Here is a 17,837-nt window from a genome sequence, read left to right as displayed (position 1 = left end):
CACACTTAGGAGCTCTGCCTTTGAGAGGACTGCCACATTTGTGATTTTGTCCTGCCGGTAATGCGCCGCAGACAGCTAAGATGGAAATTATTGAGCTGCTTTTCCAGGTAGCTGTAAGTCACTCATGTTTCACAGCCATACAACAAGGTGCTGAGAGCACAGGCCTTATAAACCATCAGCTTGGTCCCAAGGGTCAGCTTGGTATTATTCCGTGCGCGTTTTGCAAGTCAGCCAAATGTGGTAGCTGGTTTCCCTATCTGTGTATTGAGCTCTGCGTCAAGGGGCATATTGTCTGTCACCGTGGACCCGAGGTAGCAAAATTTGTTAATCACTTTCAGTGGGGTGCTATTTAGTGTGATCAGGGGTGGCGATGCAACACCTTGTCCCATGACCACGGTTTTCTTGATGCTTATAGTCAAGAAGAGCAAGTTACAGCATGGGAGAGACAGTCCATGAATCTTTGTAGTTGGGTTCCTGCGTGAGCGACAGGCGCAGCTTCATCAGCGTAGACGAGTTCTATGATCAGGACGCGATGTGTTTTTGTCTTTGATTTCAGTCTTGATAGAGTGTAGAGCTTGCCATCTGACCTAGTGTGCAAGTAGACTCCTTCTATATCTGCAGGGAAGGCGAAGGTCAGGAGCATGGAGAAGAAAATGCCAAACAGAGTGGGGACTAGGACACAACCCTGTTTCACTTCAGTCTTCACTCCGAAACTGACACAAGTGGAACCATCAAACTGTACCGTGCAGTGCATGTTGTCGTGGAAGAAGACTGAGGAGCTTCGGTGGACAACCAGCTTTTTCCAAAAGAGCCCTGCTCTGCTGACGGTGTTGAATGTCTTAGTGAGATCTACAAAAGTAAGGTAACTCTGTTCCCTACACTTCTCTTGTAGCTAGCATATGGAGATGATCATATCCACAGTAGATCTGCCGGCACTGAAACCGCACTGTGCTTCCAGGTACGCTCAATCTGCAAGTAAATGGAGTCTTTTAAGTTTGACCCTAGCAAAGGCCTTCCCCGTAATGCTAAGGAATGAGATACCCCTATAGTTGTAGTCTCCTCTGTCTCTTTTGTTTTTGTATAGTGTGATGATTTTGACATCCTGCATCTCCTGTGGAACAGAGCCTACTTTCCAGCAGAGAAGAAGGTCATAAAGGTGTAGCAATAGAGGGGACTTTCCATGCTTGAGCAGTTTGGCTGGGATTCCGTCCTTGCCAGGTGCCCTCTGTTCACTAGGCGGTCTGTGGCTGCCTTGAGCTCCAGTGATGAGGGTTCTTCATCTAACTCATCCATGACAGGAAGTTGCGGGAGAGTGTCAAGCGCAGACTGGGAGGTGTCCGACTCACAGGAGTACAGCTCACTGTAGTGTACAGCCCTTCGTACATAGCTTGAAGAATTCCTTTGTCACGTGCAGTTGGATTTCTTGTCATAAGTTGATCCAGTGTTTGCACAGTATCTCCCTCTCCATTGCATGGCTGTCTTGGCTACTTTCAGGTCATGCAGTGCCTTAGCTGTTGGGTTTATGTTGTGCATATGTAGACTTTGTTTTTTGCATCAATGACAAATATCATCTCAGCTGAGTAAGTCTCAAACCAGCCCTTGTTATGGGTTCCACCTTTACCAAATGATGCTTCTGCTGCTTCATTGATGATTGAGCTTAGTGCCTTACAAACTTCATCAATGTTGGCATCGGTGCTTCCCGTTAAGGCTTTGGTGGGTAGCAAGCGTTCTAGCGACAGTGCAAAGTGCTGGTATTTGGCATCATTGCTTAGGCAAGGGATGTTGATGTGTGGCGGGCCATCGTGTTTGGAACTGTGGAATATTCGGGGGTGCACCTTCACTCTATTGCTAAGAGAGTGGCTGGTGTCGCAATCTGTGCTATGGTAGTTACGGGTATGAAGAACACTGGGCAGATCATGCCTCCTTGTGCTGACTGGTGCCAATGATGAGACCTTGGGTGACGCCATGATACCTTGTGGCGATGTCTGCCCTGGAAGAAGGTTTTGGTGATGCAGAGTTTATTCAGGGCACAAAGCTAATGATGGCGTTGTCCATTATTGTTGATCTTGCCCACCCTATGACGACTGAGGCACGTTGGCCATGAGTCACTGTCAGCCCAACATGTGTGTTGAAGTCACCCAAGTTGAATAACCTCTCACCATTTGGGATGTTCCTCAGTGTCACCTAGGGAGTCATAGAACAGGACAGATCCAATCCAGATCAGTCTACTCTTAATCCTCAGCAGAGTGATGGAAGGTGGCATCGACAGTGCTATCAAGCGGCGCTTGCTCACCAGTAACCTGCTTACTGATGCTCAGTTTGGGTTCTGCTAGGACCATTCTGCTCCAGACCTCATTACAACCTTGGTCCAAACATGCACAAAAGAGCTGAAATCCAGAGGTGAGGTGATGGTGACGACCCTCAACATCAAGGAGCAATTGGAATCTGGGAAAACTCCAATGGCTGGAGTCATACTTAGCACAAAGGAAGATGGAGAACAGGAGAACCACTGGTGGTAATAACTTATTTATTCAACAAGATCCATTTTACAAAGAAATTCCTCAAATGTGACCTGCATCAATAGAGTGTTTAAATAAACATTCCTTCCACAGCTATAAGTGTTGGTATCATGGCTTCTTTCCTGTGCATCGCACCAATTCCTTGTTGCTTCTCTGAAGGTCAGATTTAATCTTGGCTTTACTCTTCCATGCCACAAACAATGCCTAAGTGAAGGCTATTGAAATTAGGCCTACTGTATCCAAATCAAGAGTTTTCTACCAGATGTATGGCCTTGTTATTGTTCTTCCTGAAGAAATCTGTGATATTGCCATGTAGTCGTGTGTTTGTACATTTGCAAGCCACTCTGTTCTGATTCTGACGGGAGTTACACCCTGGGCAAGGAAGCTTTCTTCTGTGTTGATTCATAATTTTTATTCCTCACGATTGGTAGAGCAATATATTCTCCTGATTTGCCACATGATCCAAAATATTGTAAAGTATGATACCCGCACATATATTTGTGCCTCTCCATCCTGTTTTATGTTGGTTGAAGGCAGTTTACAAGCGGGGATCTTTGTGTGAAGCTTCCTTTACTCTGACATCGTAAATGGAGTGTTCTGTGTTTATTCATGATGCCACAGTAGGGAGTGCAGCTGACAATCCATAGTTCTGTTTCATGATTCACAGAGGAAGAGTTTTTCTCAAGTGTGCTTCCAAACTGTCTTTAACCACTAGTCAGAAAGCATAAAATAGGACGGATATTATCAGTAAGTGCAAAGGTATGTCATTTGTATAAAGTTTAAGGTAATTCAGTAAAAATATATTTTCCTTCCAACTTATTGTTTTTATTACTTGATAGTTTATGTTGTCAATTCTCCCAGTATTTCACAATTATGAAGTTAGAAGAAAAAGGCTTCTCAAGTTCATCAGAATAGCTCTGGAATTTGCATGTCAGTATAGTTTCCATGTAAAATTGATATAGTTTTTACTATTTTAATTACCTAACCATATCAACAAGAAGTTATGGATTATACTGATAGCTTCTATTTTTATGCTGAATAAATGGGAATGTACGAGATGGTGTGCAAATACTGGCCTTCAATATTGGCTGGATGTGTTATTTCAGAAGTGAAGCTGGAGCCGTCGGCATGGTTACCTGAACCCGAGAGTAGTACAGTCTCCCATACATTCTTTCAGGATTTATTTTTTTGAAGGAGTGATGAGGATTGAATTATTTATTAACACTCACCAAGGTGAGGTGTGACAATGCTGGGGTATGGAATATATTTTGAATTTTTTGACATTTGGTGGTTGTATTAAGCACTCATAGGTCAACTATAGCAGGGGGTATTCAATCTAGCAACTCAACCATCAAAGCTTAGGGAACTCAGTTTTTTTTTTCACCTTTTTATTCACTGGTTTACATGTAGTATGATGCAGAGAACTGAATGCATTCTGTTTACTCCCTGTAATGATTTTCTTGATGTCAGTAAGTTTTTTTCTCTGCTTTTTTTTGTTGGGAACACCATATTCATCCTCTGGGTTTCCTTCTCCCAGGCATGGTGTTGGAAGGCTTTGGTCATCCATCCTGTTGACCTGAAGATAACCTGCAACAGAACTGCATCAGCCAGTTCAGATATTTGGTCAGTAAATTTTGGTTATTTATTTATTCTCTGTTTGGCTTACACTCCAAAACTTCACCCTCTTGTGATACTTCCTTTTAATATTCCCTGTCAGTTTAAAGTTCATTTGTGCACAATTTTTCACTTTCATCACTAATGTGTTCCGTACAGATGCCTAAATCTGTAACTGGATCTGTGAATACATATGCATACGTAATTGTGACCATTCACACTCATTGCTATTTACACAATTCTGTTCATTTGAACTTTGAAGTCATTTTGAAGTGGGAGAGGGTAATCACTTGTAAAAAAAAAAGACATAACAGCAACTTGCATTAATATAGCTCCTTTATTGCAGCAAAATGTTTTTTTTAGAGATTAGATTAGAGATACAGCACTGTAACAGGCCCTTCGGCCCACCGATTCTGTGCCGAACATCAACCACCCATTTATACTAATCCTACACTAATCCCATGTTCCTACCAAACATCCCCACCTGTCCCTATATTTCCCTACCACCTACCTATACTAGTGACAATTTATAATGGCCAATTTACCTATCAACCTGCAAGTCTTTTGGCTTGTGGGAGGAAACCGGAGCACCCGGAGAAAACCCACGCAGACACAGGGAGAACTTGCAAACTCCACACAGGCAGTACAAAAGAGGTAGGCTTTAAGGTGTGTCTTAAAAGAGCAGAGGAAATCACAGAATGTTTACATCATGTCCGCACCGGCTCTCTGAAAGCGCAACTTCCTCAGTTCCATTCTCCTGCCTTCTCCCCATAACCCTGCACATTCTTCCTTTTCATATAACTGTCTAAGTCCTTTTTGAATGCTTCAGTTGAACCTGCCTCCACCATGTTCTCAGGCAGCGCATTTCAGACCTTAACTACTCGCTGCATGAAGAAGTTTTTCCTCATGTCACTTTTGCTTCTCTTACCAAATAATTTAAATCTGTGCCCTCTTGTTCTCGATCCTTTCACGAGTGGGAACAGTTTCTCTATCTACTCTGCCCAGCTCTCTCATGATTTTGAATACCTCTATCAAATCAGCTCTCAGCCTTCTCTTCTCCAAGGAAAACAGTCCTAACTTCTCTAATCTATCTTCATAACTGAAATTCCTCATCCCTGGAACTATTCTTGTACTCTTCTGTACTCTCTCCAATGCCCTCACAGCTTTCCTCAAGTGCGGTGCCCAGAATTGGATGCATTACTCCAGCTGAGGACGAACTAGTGTCTTATACAAGTTCAACATAACTTCCTTGCTCTTGTAATCAATGCCCTTATTAATAAAGCCCAGGGTACTGTATGCTTTATTAATCACTCTCTCAACCTGTCCTGCCACCTTCAATGACTTATGCACATATACACCTAGGTCCCTCTGCTCCTGCACCCCCTTTAGAATTGTACTGTTTATTCTATATTGTCTCTCCAAGTTCTTCCTACCAAAATGAATCACTTCACATTTCTCAACACTGAACTTCATCTGCCACCTGTCTGCCCATTCCACCAACTTGTCTATGTCCTTTTGAAGTTCTACACTATCCTCCTCCACAGTTCACAATGCTTCCAAGTTTCGTATCATCTGCATACTTTGAAATTGTACCCTGTACACCAAGGTCTAGGTCATTAATATATATCAGGAAAAGCAAGGGTCCCAACACTGATCTCTGTGGACCTCCACTACAAACCTTCCTCCAGCCCGAAAAGCATTCATTAACTACTACTCTTTTTTTTTTTTCCTGTCACTCAGCCAATTTCTTATCCATGTTGCTACCATCCCTTTTATTCCTTGAGCTACAAGTTTGCACACAGGTCTGTTGTGCGGCACTGTGTCAAATGCCTTTTGCAAGTCCATGTACGCCACATCAACAGCATTGCCTTCATCAACCCTTTCTGTTACCTCTTCAAAAAACTCCAGCAAGTTAGTTCAACATGATTTTCCCTCAAGAAATCCATGCTGGCTTTCCTTAATTATCTCACATTTGATTTTGTCCTGAATTCTCTTTTCTAGAAGTTTTCCCACCACTGAAGTTAAACTGACTGGCCTGTAGTTGCTGGGCTTATCTTTACACCCTTTTTTGAACAAGGTGTAACATTTGCAATTCTCCAGTCCTTGGGTACCACTCCCGAGTCTAAGGAAGACTGAAAAATTATGGCCCGTGCCTCTGCGATTTCTACCCTCACTTCCCTCAGTATCCTTAGATGCATCTCATCCGGCCCTGGTGCTTTATTCACTTTAAGTTCAGACAGCCTATCTAATACTTCCTCTTTATCCATTTTAAACCCCTCTAGTGCCTGACTTACATCCTCTTTCAACATTGCCTGTGTTGCGTCTTCTTCCTTGGTAAAGACAGATGCAAAGTATTCATTTTATACCTCAGCTATGCCCTCTGCTTCCATGTGTAAATCCCCTTTCTGGTTTCTAATTAGTCCCACTCCTCTTACCACCCTTTTACTATTTATATGCCTATAGAAAAAAGAAGCGTTTTAGGGAGGAAATTCCGTAGCTTGGGGCCCAGACAGCTGAAAGCACGTCCATCAATTTGGAGGTGGTGGAGAATGCACGAGACCAGAATTGGAGGAAAACGGACTTTTGGACTTTTTTTATTCGTTCTTAGGATGCGAGTGTTGCTAGCAAGGCCAGCATTTATTGGCCTTCCCTAATTGCTGTTGAGCAGGTGGTGATGAGCCACCTTCTTGAACCACTGCAGTCCATGTGGTGTAGATATACCCACAGTGCTGATGGGGGGGGTGGGGGTGGAAATTTTGACCCAGAGACAATGTAGGAATGGCAATATTTGTACAAGTCAGGATAATGTGTGACTTGGAGGGGAACTTGCAGCTGGTGGTGTTCCCTTGTGTCTGCTGCCCTTGTTCTTCTAGGTGCTGTTGAAGGAGCCTTGGCGAGTGGCCATTGGCTGTAAAGGACTTTGGGACATCCTGAGGTTGTGAAGGATGCTATACAAATGTAAGTTCTTTTTTCCGAAGGGTTGTAGGGCTGGAGGAGGTTACAGAGATAGGGAGGGGCAAGGCTGTGGAGGAATTTGAACACAATGAGCATTTTAAAATGGAGACTTTGCTAGACTATAGGTCAACAACACAGGAGTGATGGTTTTTTGGGACTTGGTGCTAGTTGGGGTACGGCAGCAGAGTTTTGAATGCATTTAAGTTGATGGAGGGTGGAAGCTAGGAAGCCGACCAGGAGAGAATAACAAAAGCATGGATGAGGATTTCAGTAGCAGATGGATCTCAAATATTTTGAGGTTTAGCTGGACAGCCTTGTCAGCTATGGAAACATTTCAGAACTTTGTGAGGAAAAACTGTTTCATCACCTCCTTCAATAGATTAAACCATAGGGTGGCAAATTTCCATGACCTGTGAAAGGAACAAAATTAATGGGCTGAAGGGTATTCGTTGTTTCATATCGTAATCTAAATAGCTGGAGAGAACTTTATAGAATAACATGCTAACCAACCTATTGTCGTGGCATACTGTTAGGTAGTCTGGAAGATGACATGGCTCGTCATAAATCGATAAACTGTTTTTATCCAGATTACCTTCAGTTTGAAAGATTCTACAGGTGTGTGTCAATTTTTAATCAAAGATTGATGCATTTGTCTTTGATGTATCAGAAGAAAAATGTTTTATGTGCTGAATTAGCAATTGGAGACAGTTTACAACTAATAAAATTGAGCAGTCTAATTGAATGTATTGTAAAGTCATTGAGTGTTCATTTTGTATGAATTTTTATTATGAGAGGTTCTGTGAATCACATCAGACTACTGCCTGCCTCTATTCAGCAGAAAAGACAAGCGAAATATTAATTGTAGCATTTCCTGCAAGTGATTGTAATGTAGTCTGACATTGCCGTAGGGGAAATTGATTCTAATGGCCCACTATATGCAAATATATAAAACCCAAAGATTAGAAGTTCTTGTCAAAGAATATCTTGTAAATACCGGACTACTGTTTGGAAATGCTAAACATACTAAGTTCTGTTATATTAAATATGAAACTTACTACAAAACAAAAATGATGAAATGAATTGTGCAATGTTCTTTTTCGGTGCTTGTTTAGCTTCTAGATTTGTGGCACAGATACAAGTTGATTCATGTTATTAACAATGATACCTCCACAGTAAAAAACCTAATTTCTTAGTTCTCTGTATATTCTCTCTTCACCCGCCTCCAACGCCGCCCCCTACCCCAAGCAGAAATGTCACTTCTTAGGTCAGGGAACTGGGTGTCATACTTTATTGAGGGTGCAAGAGTATCCTCACACAAAGTACGTTAGATGAATACATTGTGCATTATCGTACTTGGGTTTGAATTGAGTTTAGACGATAGACGAAAGTGTCTTCCATAGCGGCAGACTGCTATAAATTTGCCACACTTGTCACTAAATCATCATTTTCACTCAGGCCTCAGGATGGAAGTGGTACAATGGAAGGTATACTCCTGAGTTTGCGGGTGTAAAGGACATTAATACCATATTAGGAGGAACTGCACTTGGCTTGTGCTATAACAGGCCTAGGAGCACTTATTGCTGACACTGATGCTAAAAGGGAATTTTATTGAATTCCTCCACACAGACATGCTTTGCACTGCACAGCACAAAATCTAAATATACGTGCAGAAATATTTCAGTATGATTTACAGGAAATACTGTTGGCGAGCAGCAAATATCATGTAGGTTTGAGTGTAACAGGACACTATGAGGAACGGCTACAGTTCTAATGCAATTTTGTTCTAATAGTAATGGCTATATAGCAAAAGGCATAAGAATGCAGGTTCCACAGTGCCTGGGAGTCTTTCAGGAATGAAACGTAGAAATGAGAACATCTGAGTCTGGAAGCAGTTTGAGCAGAAACACTAGTCAACTGTGCATTTTTATCCACAGTTTCTATCCACCTGTGAAAGTTATGATGAAACATGTGAAATTCCTTTTGGCAATGCAGCTACTATCTATAGCAGGTATGTCAGTTTGGAGTTCTGTTGCAGTTTTATAATTATGCATGGAAATGCTTTTAATTGTGTGATAATATTTGCTCTGAAACTCCTTAACATAACGTGGGAAGAAATCTTCAAAAGTGACACAACATATATTATTATAGTGATAAAATTGCACAACTTCAAGTTTAAATTCCCTTTGTAAAGAAATGAATATGTTTTGATAGCCCCTCTTTACATAATCATTTATGCAGTCATTTATATTGTCAGCTTCCAAGTTCTGAACAGTAGGTAGATGCTGGGAGTGCATCAAAGAGACAATATGATCTCATGGAATGTGAAAGAAATTACTAAAATTCTTCCAATTCCCTATAGGAATTAAAGGTAGTAAGTGATGTGTTTGCTTTAATACATCAGGGTAGAATAACCCATTTGAAATAGTCATCTTTTAAGTATACATTTTTGGTGAATTTTGTCTATTTATTTTAAGAATATTACTGCCGGGCAGTGGGACACTTTTTTTAAATTTTGCATCCTAATTTCATCATCCAGGACTCCTATGTCAGGTGTGGATAAAACAGGTTAGGTATAGTACAGGAATAAACAGCACCGAAATAAGCTATTCGGCCCAACCCGTTTGTGACACTGTTTATTCCGCAGTGCAAGCAAGTAGTTCTAATTGTGTATACCCACTTTACCTACCCTGTTCCCATATCCTTTCAACCTCTTTTCTTTTGTGCACCTATTGAATCTAATTTTGAATGTTTTAAATGGTTTCTGCCTCGACCACTAACCCTGGAACTCTTTGCAAACATTATTCTAACTGAGGCACTAACTCCATTTTGGAAAAAGCAATCCGTATGATCTTCCATTAGCCGCAGCAACTGCCACTATGGTCTTTCACGTAACCAAAATTGATAATTTGTCCCAAATTGTTGGCTTTGGACACAGCCTGTAGGAAACAGCGCAAACTAATTTCACATAGACATTTTATAACTGGCAGAGACCTTTTATTTTGTGAATCAGAAATAGATTTAAACCCAAGTTTCAAAATTTAAAGGACAAAATGTCAATCTACAGTGAACCCAACTTTGGAAGTACATCTCCAATATAAGAGTAATGCATGGCTAAACTAATCTTTATTTTACTTGAACAAAATGACATCAATATTTCATAGCAAAGGGCTTCAAACCATAGGGGAAAGGTGGGGGGTTACTTTCTTTTGGCAATTTTGATTTACTGCCATGAGTTAATGGGTTGAATGGCCTGGTCTCACACTGGACATGTGCTTTTATTTTAATTAGCATTCTGATAGTCATTATTGAAGTTTCCCAAAGTACGTGCAAGGACATATGATTTAAGTCCATAAGTTCATCGTCCTTTCAGAAAATGGCTGGAAAAGATGGGAGGTTAGGATCAATCTGATTAACTGAATTGTGTACAAAGAAATCTCTCATGCCAAAGCAAGACATACACCACTCCATTTCTCTCAGTCACACTTTATTACCCAGCATATCAGCCTGTTAGATTTTATATTGAATCAGGACTGGTACTCAAGCTACTATGTCCCTGCATATTCTTTATTTAATTAACAGATTTGAGAACCCATAAGGTAATACATCTGATACGTTTATTAGTTAAAGACAACAGATTAAGTAGTATATGCAAGTAATGCATGTTACATTTTGGGAAGTTGGAGTGAAGGTAATGTTTTCATCAATGAATTTTATCAGATGAGCTGCAGATGTCTCCTGTTTACTTAAAACGCATGTTTAAATAGACGCTGCAGCTGAGACTAGAGGATTAATAACTGGGATTTAGTTTTCTAATATAGTCTAGGCTTTTAATTTCCTTATTTTTCTTTCAGTTACAAACCAACTACCTTACTATACCTTTTGAAACATGATATTCAACATCAGAATCGGTATCAATGTAATTCAGTGACCAGTGTAATTTAACCTTGTAGGTTCAACAGACTACACGAAATGTATCCGCAGTACTACAAATGACTAGGCATTAACCAATGGGCGCAATTATTGTAAATAGTAATTCTGTCTCCATGTCTACATTCACGCAATCTGATGTGAAGGTTAAATGCAATTTCACCTTTTGAAAATGTGTCAAGTTCTAATGCTGTGGATACAGGTGAGGCTAGCAGTTATGTGCATAAAGAACCTTCCTGTGAATTACAGGAATTTTTGTAAAGTTATTAAGTAATCTACATTAATAACACCTTGCACAGACCAAAGTGCCCCACTGTTTTTTAAACTAATGGAAAACAAATAAAAGTAGAAAAACAATGACAGACAATTAGATATAGAAGAATTGAATCCCTGTTGTCTTGAGCTGAGAATTGGTGACAACCTGGGCTCAGCTGGCGTGGGTAAGGAGAAGTGAAGTGAAAATCTGTTCAGGCTAGGATAAGTCAGAAGAACAGCAGGGAACACTTGGACAGGTAGAGAATTCAAATGGGTGGGGTCTTGGTAACACTGCGACAGCTGCTCAGATACCACTACAGGGGAGTGCAAAGCACTATTTGTTTAAGTGAAGTTTTTTTTGTTATAATTTCTGGGATTATTGTTAGAATTTCTTGTTTATTTCTAACTTACCTAATCACATCTCCCTCTAAATGAGCAAATGAATCAGATATATTGTAGGCATTTGTGCTTAATTAACTGTTTTATAATGTATCTAATATTTCAATAATTTACTTATGAAATTGTTAACCGACTGCATTTATTTATTTAGCGATTCAGCATCACAGTTACAATGTTTCGTTTCTCTGGCTTTGTCCAGCTTTTTGCAGCAGCCAAAAAACAAACATATGTAGAAGATATTTAAATATATACAGGAACTTCCAGAAACATTTCAGTAGAAGACCCTGTAAACCACTACCACTGTCATTTCTGTTTGGTATTCATATTGGTGCCTCACTAATCCTGTCCTATTCTTTACAGAAGATGGATGCTGGACCCCACCAGAGACAGAAGGCAGTTGAAGAGCTTGATTACATCTTAATAGATGTCCCATAATGTTTTATTGTGACATTCTGTCTTCTGTAGAGAAATGTCACTCTTCTCTCTGACTCCCATCTCTAACCCTCCACATATTGATTCAGTGAAAAGTAGAGGCCTTTAGTTGCATCTTAACAGGCAAGTCCTGGACAGTTATGCTGTACAATACAGATGTTGGCATTGACAACTATTTCCAGAACTTCTCTAACCTTCGAACTAACACCACTACCAGGAAGCTCTGCATTTGATATGCTTTCAGCTTGATCTGTAATTCTTCAAGGTGGAACACAAAAACTCCTGAGAAACTTAAATATTAGAGTCTCAGGTAAAGTATAGACTGCAAAGAAATCCTCTCAACTTAATGGCCCAACTGTGCTCTCTGTTTGTTGTATCAGATTTCTGTAATCGAAGCCTGGTTACTAAAAATTGTCCCCAGTTTCAACTACAGAACCTGATTCAATACACCTATGACAATGGTTTGCAGCTTTGAGTCATGTGGGAGAGGGGGTTGAGTTGATCATTAGCAGTGGCACAAAATGGGCAATTGCAAATTAACATCCCATTCTAAAATTGATGGGGTGTAAAATCCAATTCACCATCACCTGCTTTGCGATATCACCAAAGAACATTGATCACCCCCTTGATGTCTGTTCACCTCTCTCTTTGTCACTCTCTCTTGATCCAAGTATGGTTACTAAAAATTGTACCATCTCAACAGTAGCATCGGAATCAACATGCTTCTGATCATGGTCCGATGCTTTTATTCTCTCTACCTCTTTTTTCAGATATCAAATATTTTGAATTCCTCAGGAATCCAGCATGAGCAACCAGTCAGAACAGCTGTGCTGTGGCTGTAGAGCATTTAGTTAAGTTTCCCCACCTCTTTGTAAACTGACCAAGTTACTAGGAATGATTATAGCAGCCCTTCAAACTAACTGTTAGATAATTGATGATTTAAACCAGATTTTGATGCTGATCCAATGTGCTATATTCGGGACAATTTCTTAGAACAATATGTTATGGAACCAACCAGTGAACAGGCTATTTTAGATCTGGTAATGTGTGATGAGACCAGATTAATTCATGATCTCAGTGAAGGATCTTCTAAGGAAGAGTGATCATAACAGGATAGAATTTCATATTCAGTTTGAGGGTGAGAAACTTGGGTCTGAAGCTATTGTCTTAAATTTAAATAAAGGCAATTACAAAGGTATGAAGACAGAGTTGGCTAAACTTGACTGGGAAAATAAATTAAAAGGTAAGACAGTAGATAAGCAATGGCAGACATTTAATGAAATATTTCATAATTCTCAACAAAGATATATTCCATTGAGGGAGAGAGAGACTCTGCAAGAAGGATGAACCATCTGTGGCTAACTAAGGAAGCTACAGATGGTATCAAATTGGAAAAAAAGGCATACAATGTTGCAAAGATTAGTGATGGGGCAGAAAATTGAGAAAATTTTAGACACCAGTTAAAGATGACTTAAAAAATGGAAGAAAATAGATTGAGAATAATATAGCAAGAAATATAAAAACAGACAGTAAGAGCTTCGACAAGGATATAAAAAGGAAAGCTAAAGTAAATGTTGCTCCATTAAAGAATGAGACTGGCAATCAATAATGGGAAACAAGTAAATAGCAAAGACTTTGAACGAATATTTTGCATCTGTCTTCATGGTAGAAGACAAAGAACAAAGAACAGTACAGCACAGGAACAGGCCATTCGGCCCTCCAAGCCTGCGCCGATCTTGATGCCTGCCTAAACTAACGCCTTCTGCACTTCCGGGACCCATATCCCTCTATTCTCTTCCTATTCATATATTTGTCAAGATGTCTCTTAAACGTCGCTATCGTATCTGCTTCCACCACCTCCCCTGGCATCAAGTTCCAGGCACTCACCACCCTCTGTGTAAAGAACTTGCCTCGCACATCCCCTCTAAACTTTGCCTCTCGCACCTTAAACCTATGTCCCCTAGTAACTGACTCTTCCACCCTGGGAAAAAGCTTCTGACTATCCACTCTGTCCATGCCGCTCATAACTTTGTAAACCTCTATCATGTCGCCCCTCCACCTCCGTCGTTCCAGTGAAAACAATCCGGGTTTTTCCAACCTCTCCTCATAGCTAATGCCCTCCAGAGCAGGCAACATCCTGGTAAACCTCCTCTGTACCCTCTCCAAAGCCTCTACGTCCTTCTGGTAGTGTGGCGACCAGAAGACACTAAAAGTATCGCAATAATAATTGAAAATCAGAGGGCAAAAACGAGGGAGGAACTTGAAACATTTATCGGGCAAAGTATTATGCAAACTTATGGGTCTAAAGGCTGACAAGTCCCCTGGACCTGATGCCCTGCATCCTCGGGGCTTAAAAGAAGTGGCTGCAAAGAGAGTGGCTGCATTAATCGTAATTTTCCCAAATTCTCTCGATTTGGGAAAGTTCCCAGTGGAATGCAAAACTGAAAATGTAACATTCATTAAGGGAGGGAGACGGAAAGCAGGAAACTACAAGCCAGTTAGCCTAACATCAGTCAATGGGAAAATGTTGGAATCAATTATTAAGGAAGTAATTGGGTATTTAGGAAATCATAATGCAATCAAGCAGAGTCAACATGGTTTTATTGAAAGGAAATCATGCATGACAAATTTATTAAAAGTTCTTTGAGGATGTAACAAGCAGGATGGATAAAGGTAGATGTAGTGTATCTGGATTTCCAAAAAGCATTTGATAAGGTGCCACAAAACGATTACTGCAGAAGATAGGAGCCCATGGTGTTGTGGTTAATAACATGGATAGAGGATTGGCTAACTAACAGAAAACAGAGTTGCGATAAATGGTCATTTTCAGTTTCGCAAACTGTAACAAGTGGGGTGCCACAGGGATCAGTGCTGGGGCCTCAACTATTTACAATCTATAAATGACTTGGATGAAGGGCCTAAGTGTATTGTGGCCAAATTTGCTGACAATATGAAGATGGGTGGAAAAGCAGGTTGTGAGGAGGACACAGAGTCTGCAAAGTGGTAGAGATATGTTAAGTGAGTGAGCAAAAATTTGGCAAATGGACTGTAATGTGGGGCAATGTGAGGTTATCCGCTTTGGTAGGAAGAATAGAAAAGCAAAGTATTATTTCAATGGAGAGAGACTACAGAATGCTGCGATACAGGGGGATTTGGGTGTCCTCGTATTTGAAACACAAAAATGTAGCATGCAAGTACAGCAAGTAATCAGAAAGGCAAATGGGATGTTGGCCTTTAATTGCAAGGGGGATGGAGTTTAAACGTAGGGAAGTCTTGCTACAACTGTACAGGGCATTGGTGAACACACACAGTACTGCTTACAGTTTTGGTGTCCTTATTTAAGGACGGATATACTTGCGTAGGAGGCAGTTCAGAGAAGGTTCACTGGTTAGATTTTTTTTTTTAATTCATTCATGGGATGTGAGTGTCGCTGGCAAGCCCAGCATTTGTTGCCCATCCATAACTGCCCTTGAAAAGGTGGTGGTAAGCTGCTAGCTTGAACCTCTGCAGTTCCTGGGGTGTAGTTACACCCGCAATGCTGTTAGGAAGGGAGTTCCAGATTTTTGACCCAGCGATAGTGGAGGAACTGCGATATAGTTCCAAGTCAGGATGGTGTGTGGCTTGGAGGGCAACTTGTAAGTGGTGCTGTTCCCATGCGTCAGCTGCCCTTGTCCTTCTAGGTGGTAGAGGTCGTGGGTTTGGAAGGTGCTATCAAACTTGCTGCAGTGTATCTTGTAGAAAGTACACACTGCTGCCACTGTGCATCAATGATGGAAGGACTGAATGTTTAAGGTGGTGGATGGGGTGCTGATCAAGTGGGCTGGTTTGCCCTGAATGGTGTCAAACTTCTTGATTGTTGTTGGAGCTGCACTCACCAAGGTAAATGGAGAGTATTCCATCACGCTCCTGACTTGTGCCTTGTAGATGGTGGACAGACTTTGGGGAGTCAGGGGGTGAGTTACTCATTGCAGAATTCCCAGCTTCTGACCTGCTTTTGTAGCCACTGTATATGGCTGGTCCAGTTACGTTTCTGGTCACTGTTAACTCCCAGGCTGTTGTTGATTGGAAATTCAGTAATGGTCATGCTTTTGAATGTCAAGGGGAGATGGTTAGATTGTCTCTTGCTGGAGATGGTCATTGCCTGGCACTTTGTTGTAAAAATATTAGTTGTGTCATGCTCACAGGAAGTACAGTGATGGAAATACAAAAATAAACCAAAGAGTTATAAAAAATAAAATAATTTAAAAAGACTATACGCTTGCCTTTAACAAGATGGAGAACAAAGTCACATGATGCACACCTTCTGCACTGAAATACACATTCATGTCTGCTAGAACTGAAACTCATTAACCTCATCTGCATTGAAATTAAACAGCTCATCCCACATGAATGTGAGCTATCCACAAAATAAGCTAAAACAAAGGCACTCTCAGATGGCATGTCTCTAGCTACAATCATCGCAAAGTGTGAACATCCCTCATTTTATCAAAATGGGTTGAAATCAGATGCTATTATATAGCCCTTCAGAAACTGAAAACCTAAAGTCACATGGGCAAAACTAACACTTTATGAATTTACCTTTAAGGTAACCTTTTTGGAGAACAAAGTCATCAAAACATCAGTCTAAAATCAGCAGCCGCAGAGAGAACATCGAACGCTACCTTGAATTCCAGCACAAGGCTGAGAGAGAGATCAATTCCAGCTAAGACAGTTGAACCTTGTTGAGCCGAGTTGTAACCAACTGCAGCAAGAAATAAGAGAGTGACTTTTTAACAACTCCACTTGTGAAAATCTTCAAACTGAAATGTTGACTGCCAGAAGACTTCAGCAACCCAGCAAGGACAAGACAGCCATGAAACAGGCTTGTAACTTCAAAAATTTACCTTCCAAGAGGATCCCACGAGTTTTTCCTGAAAACAGGAGACTTTTACATCTTCAATTCTTAACACCTCTTACCCTTTACTGTCTATCTTTTAAGTGTACATGTGAGAGTGCGTGCATGCGTGGGTAGAAACATAGGAAAAGGAGTAGGCCATTCGGCTCATTGAGCCTGCCCCGTCATTCAGTACGATCATGGCAGATCACTTCCATGCTTTTTTCCCCAAACTATCCTCATATACCCTTACGTCATTGGTATTTAGAAATCTGTTAATCTCTGCTTTAAACCTATTCAATGCCTGAACTTCCACAGCCCTCTGGGATAGAGAATTCCAAAGATTCACAACCCTCTGACTAAAGAAATTTCTCCTCCTCTATCCTAAGTGGCTTCCCCCTTATTTTGAAATTGTGACCCCTGGTTCTGGACTCCCCAACCAGGGGAAACATCTTACCTGCATCTACCCTGTCTATCCCTTTTCAATATTTTGTCGGTTTCAATGAGATCACCTCTCATTCTTCAAAACGCTAGAGAATACAGGCCCAGTTTCCCCAATTTCTCTTCATGGGTGATTATTGTTCAATAAATATTTAATCTTCTGTTTTACACTCACGAGAAAACCTGTCACTGTGTCTATTTGGCCAACAAAACACAGTGGCTGAAATACCAGTGACCATTTCCCACCTGTCCAATAACAGTTGCCACTTATCAGCCCAAGCCCGAATATTGTCCAGGTCTTGCTGCACGTGGGCATGGACTGCTTCAGTACCTTGAGTATTGAATGGTACTGAACACTGTGCAATCATCAGCGAACATTCCCTCCTGACCTTATGATGCAGAAAAGGTCGTTGATAAAGCAG

The 17,837-nt window shown here is 40.8% G+C and overlaps 1 protein-coding gene across 6 annotated transcripts in view; it reads left to right on the top strand.

Moving 5' to 3' along the window:
* Nucleotides 1-17,837, top strand: part of LOC137346632 (uncharacterized) — a 59,439-nt gene that overhangs the window by 14,837 nt on the left and 26,765 nt on the right. For 3 of the 6 annotated variants that reach the window (XM_068010238.1, XM_068010241.1, XM_068010242.1), the window contains exon 2: nucleotides 9,023-9,096. The exons of 1 other annotated variant lie outside the window; for it this stretch is intronic. In XM_068010238.1, coding sequence (XP_067866339.1) covers nucleotides 9,045-9,096 — 52 coding nt within the window. In that variant the 5' untranslated portion in view covers nucleotides 9,023-9,044. Of the gene's footprint in view, nucleotides 1-4,056; nucleotides 4,143-7,001; nucleotides 7,092-9,022; nucleotides 9,097-17,837 lie in introns of those variants that run through there. 2 more of the 6 variants (XM_068010237.1, XM_068010239.1) reach the window with 2 other exon arrangements.

Source organism: Heterodontus francisci, chromosome 30, assembly GCF_036365525.1.
Source record: "Heterodontus francisci isolate sHetFra1 chromosome 30, sHetFra1.hap1, whole genome shotgun sequence".
Lineage (NCBI taxonomy): Eukaryota > Metazoa > Chordata > Chondrichthyes > Heterodontiformes > Heterodontidae > Heterodontus > Heterodontus francisci.
Note: the sequence above shows the minus strand (reverse complement) of the source record. Positions and strands in the feature narration are given on the sequence as shown.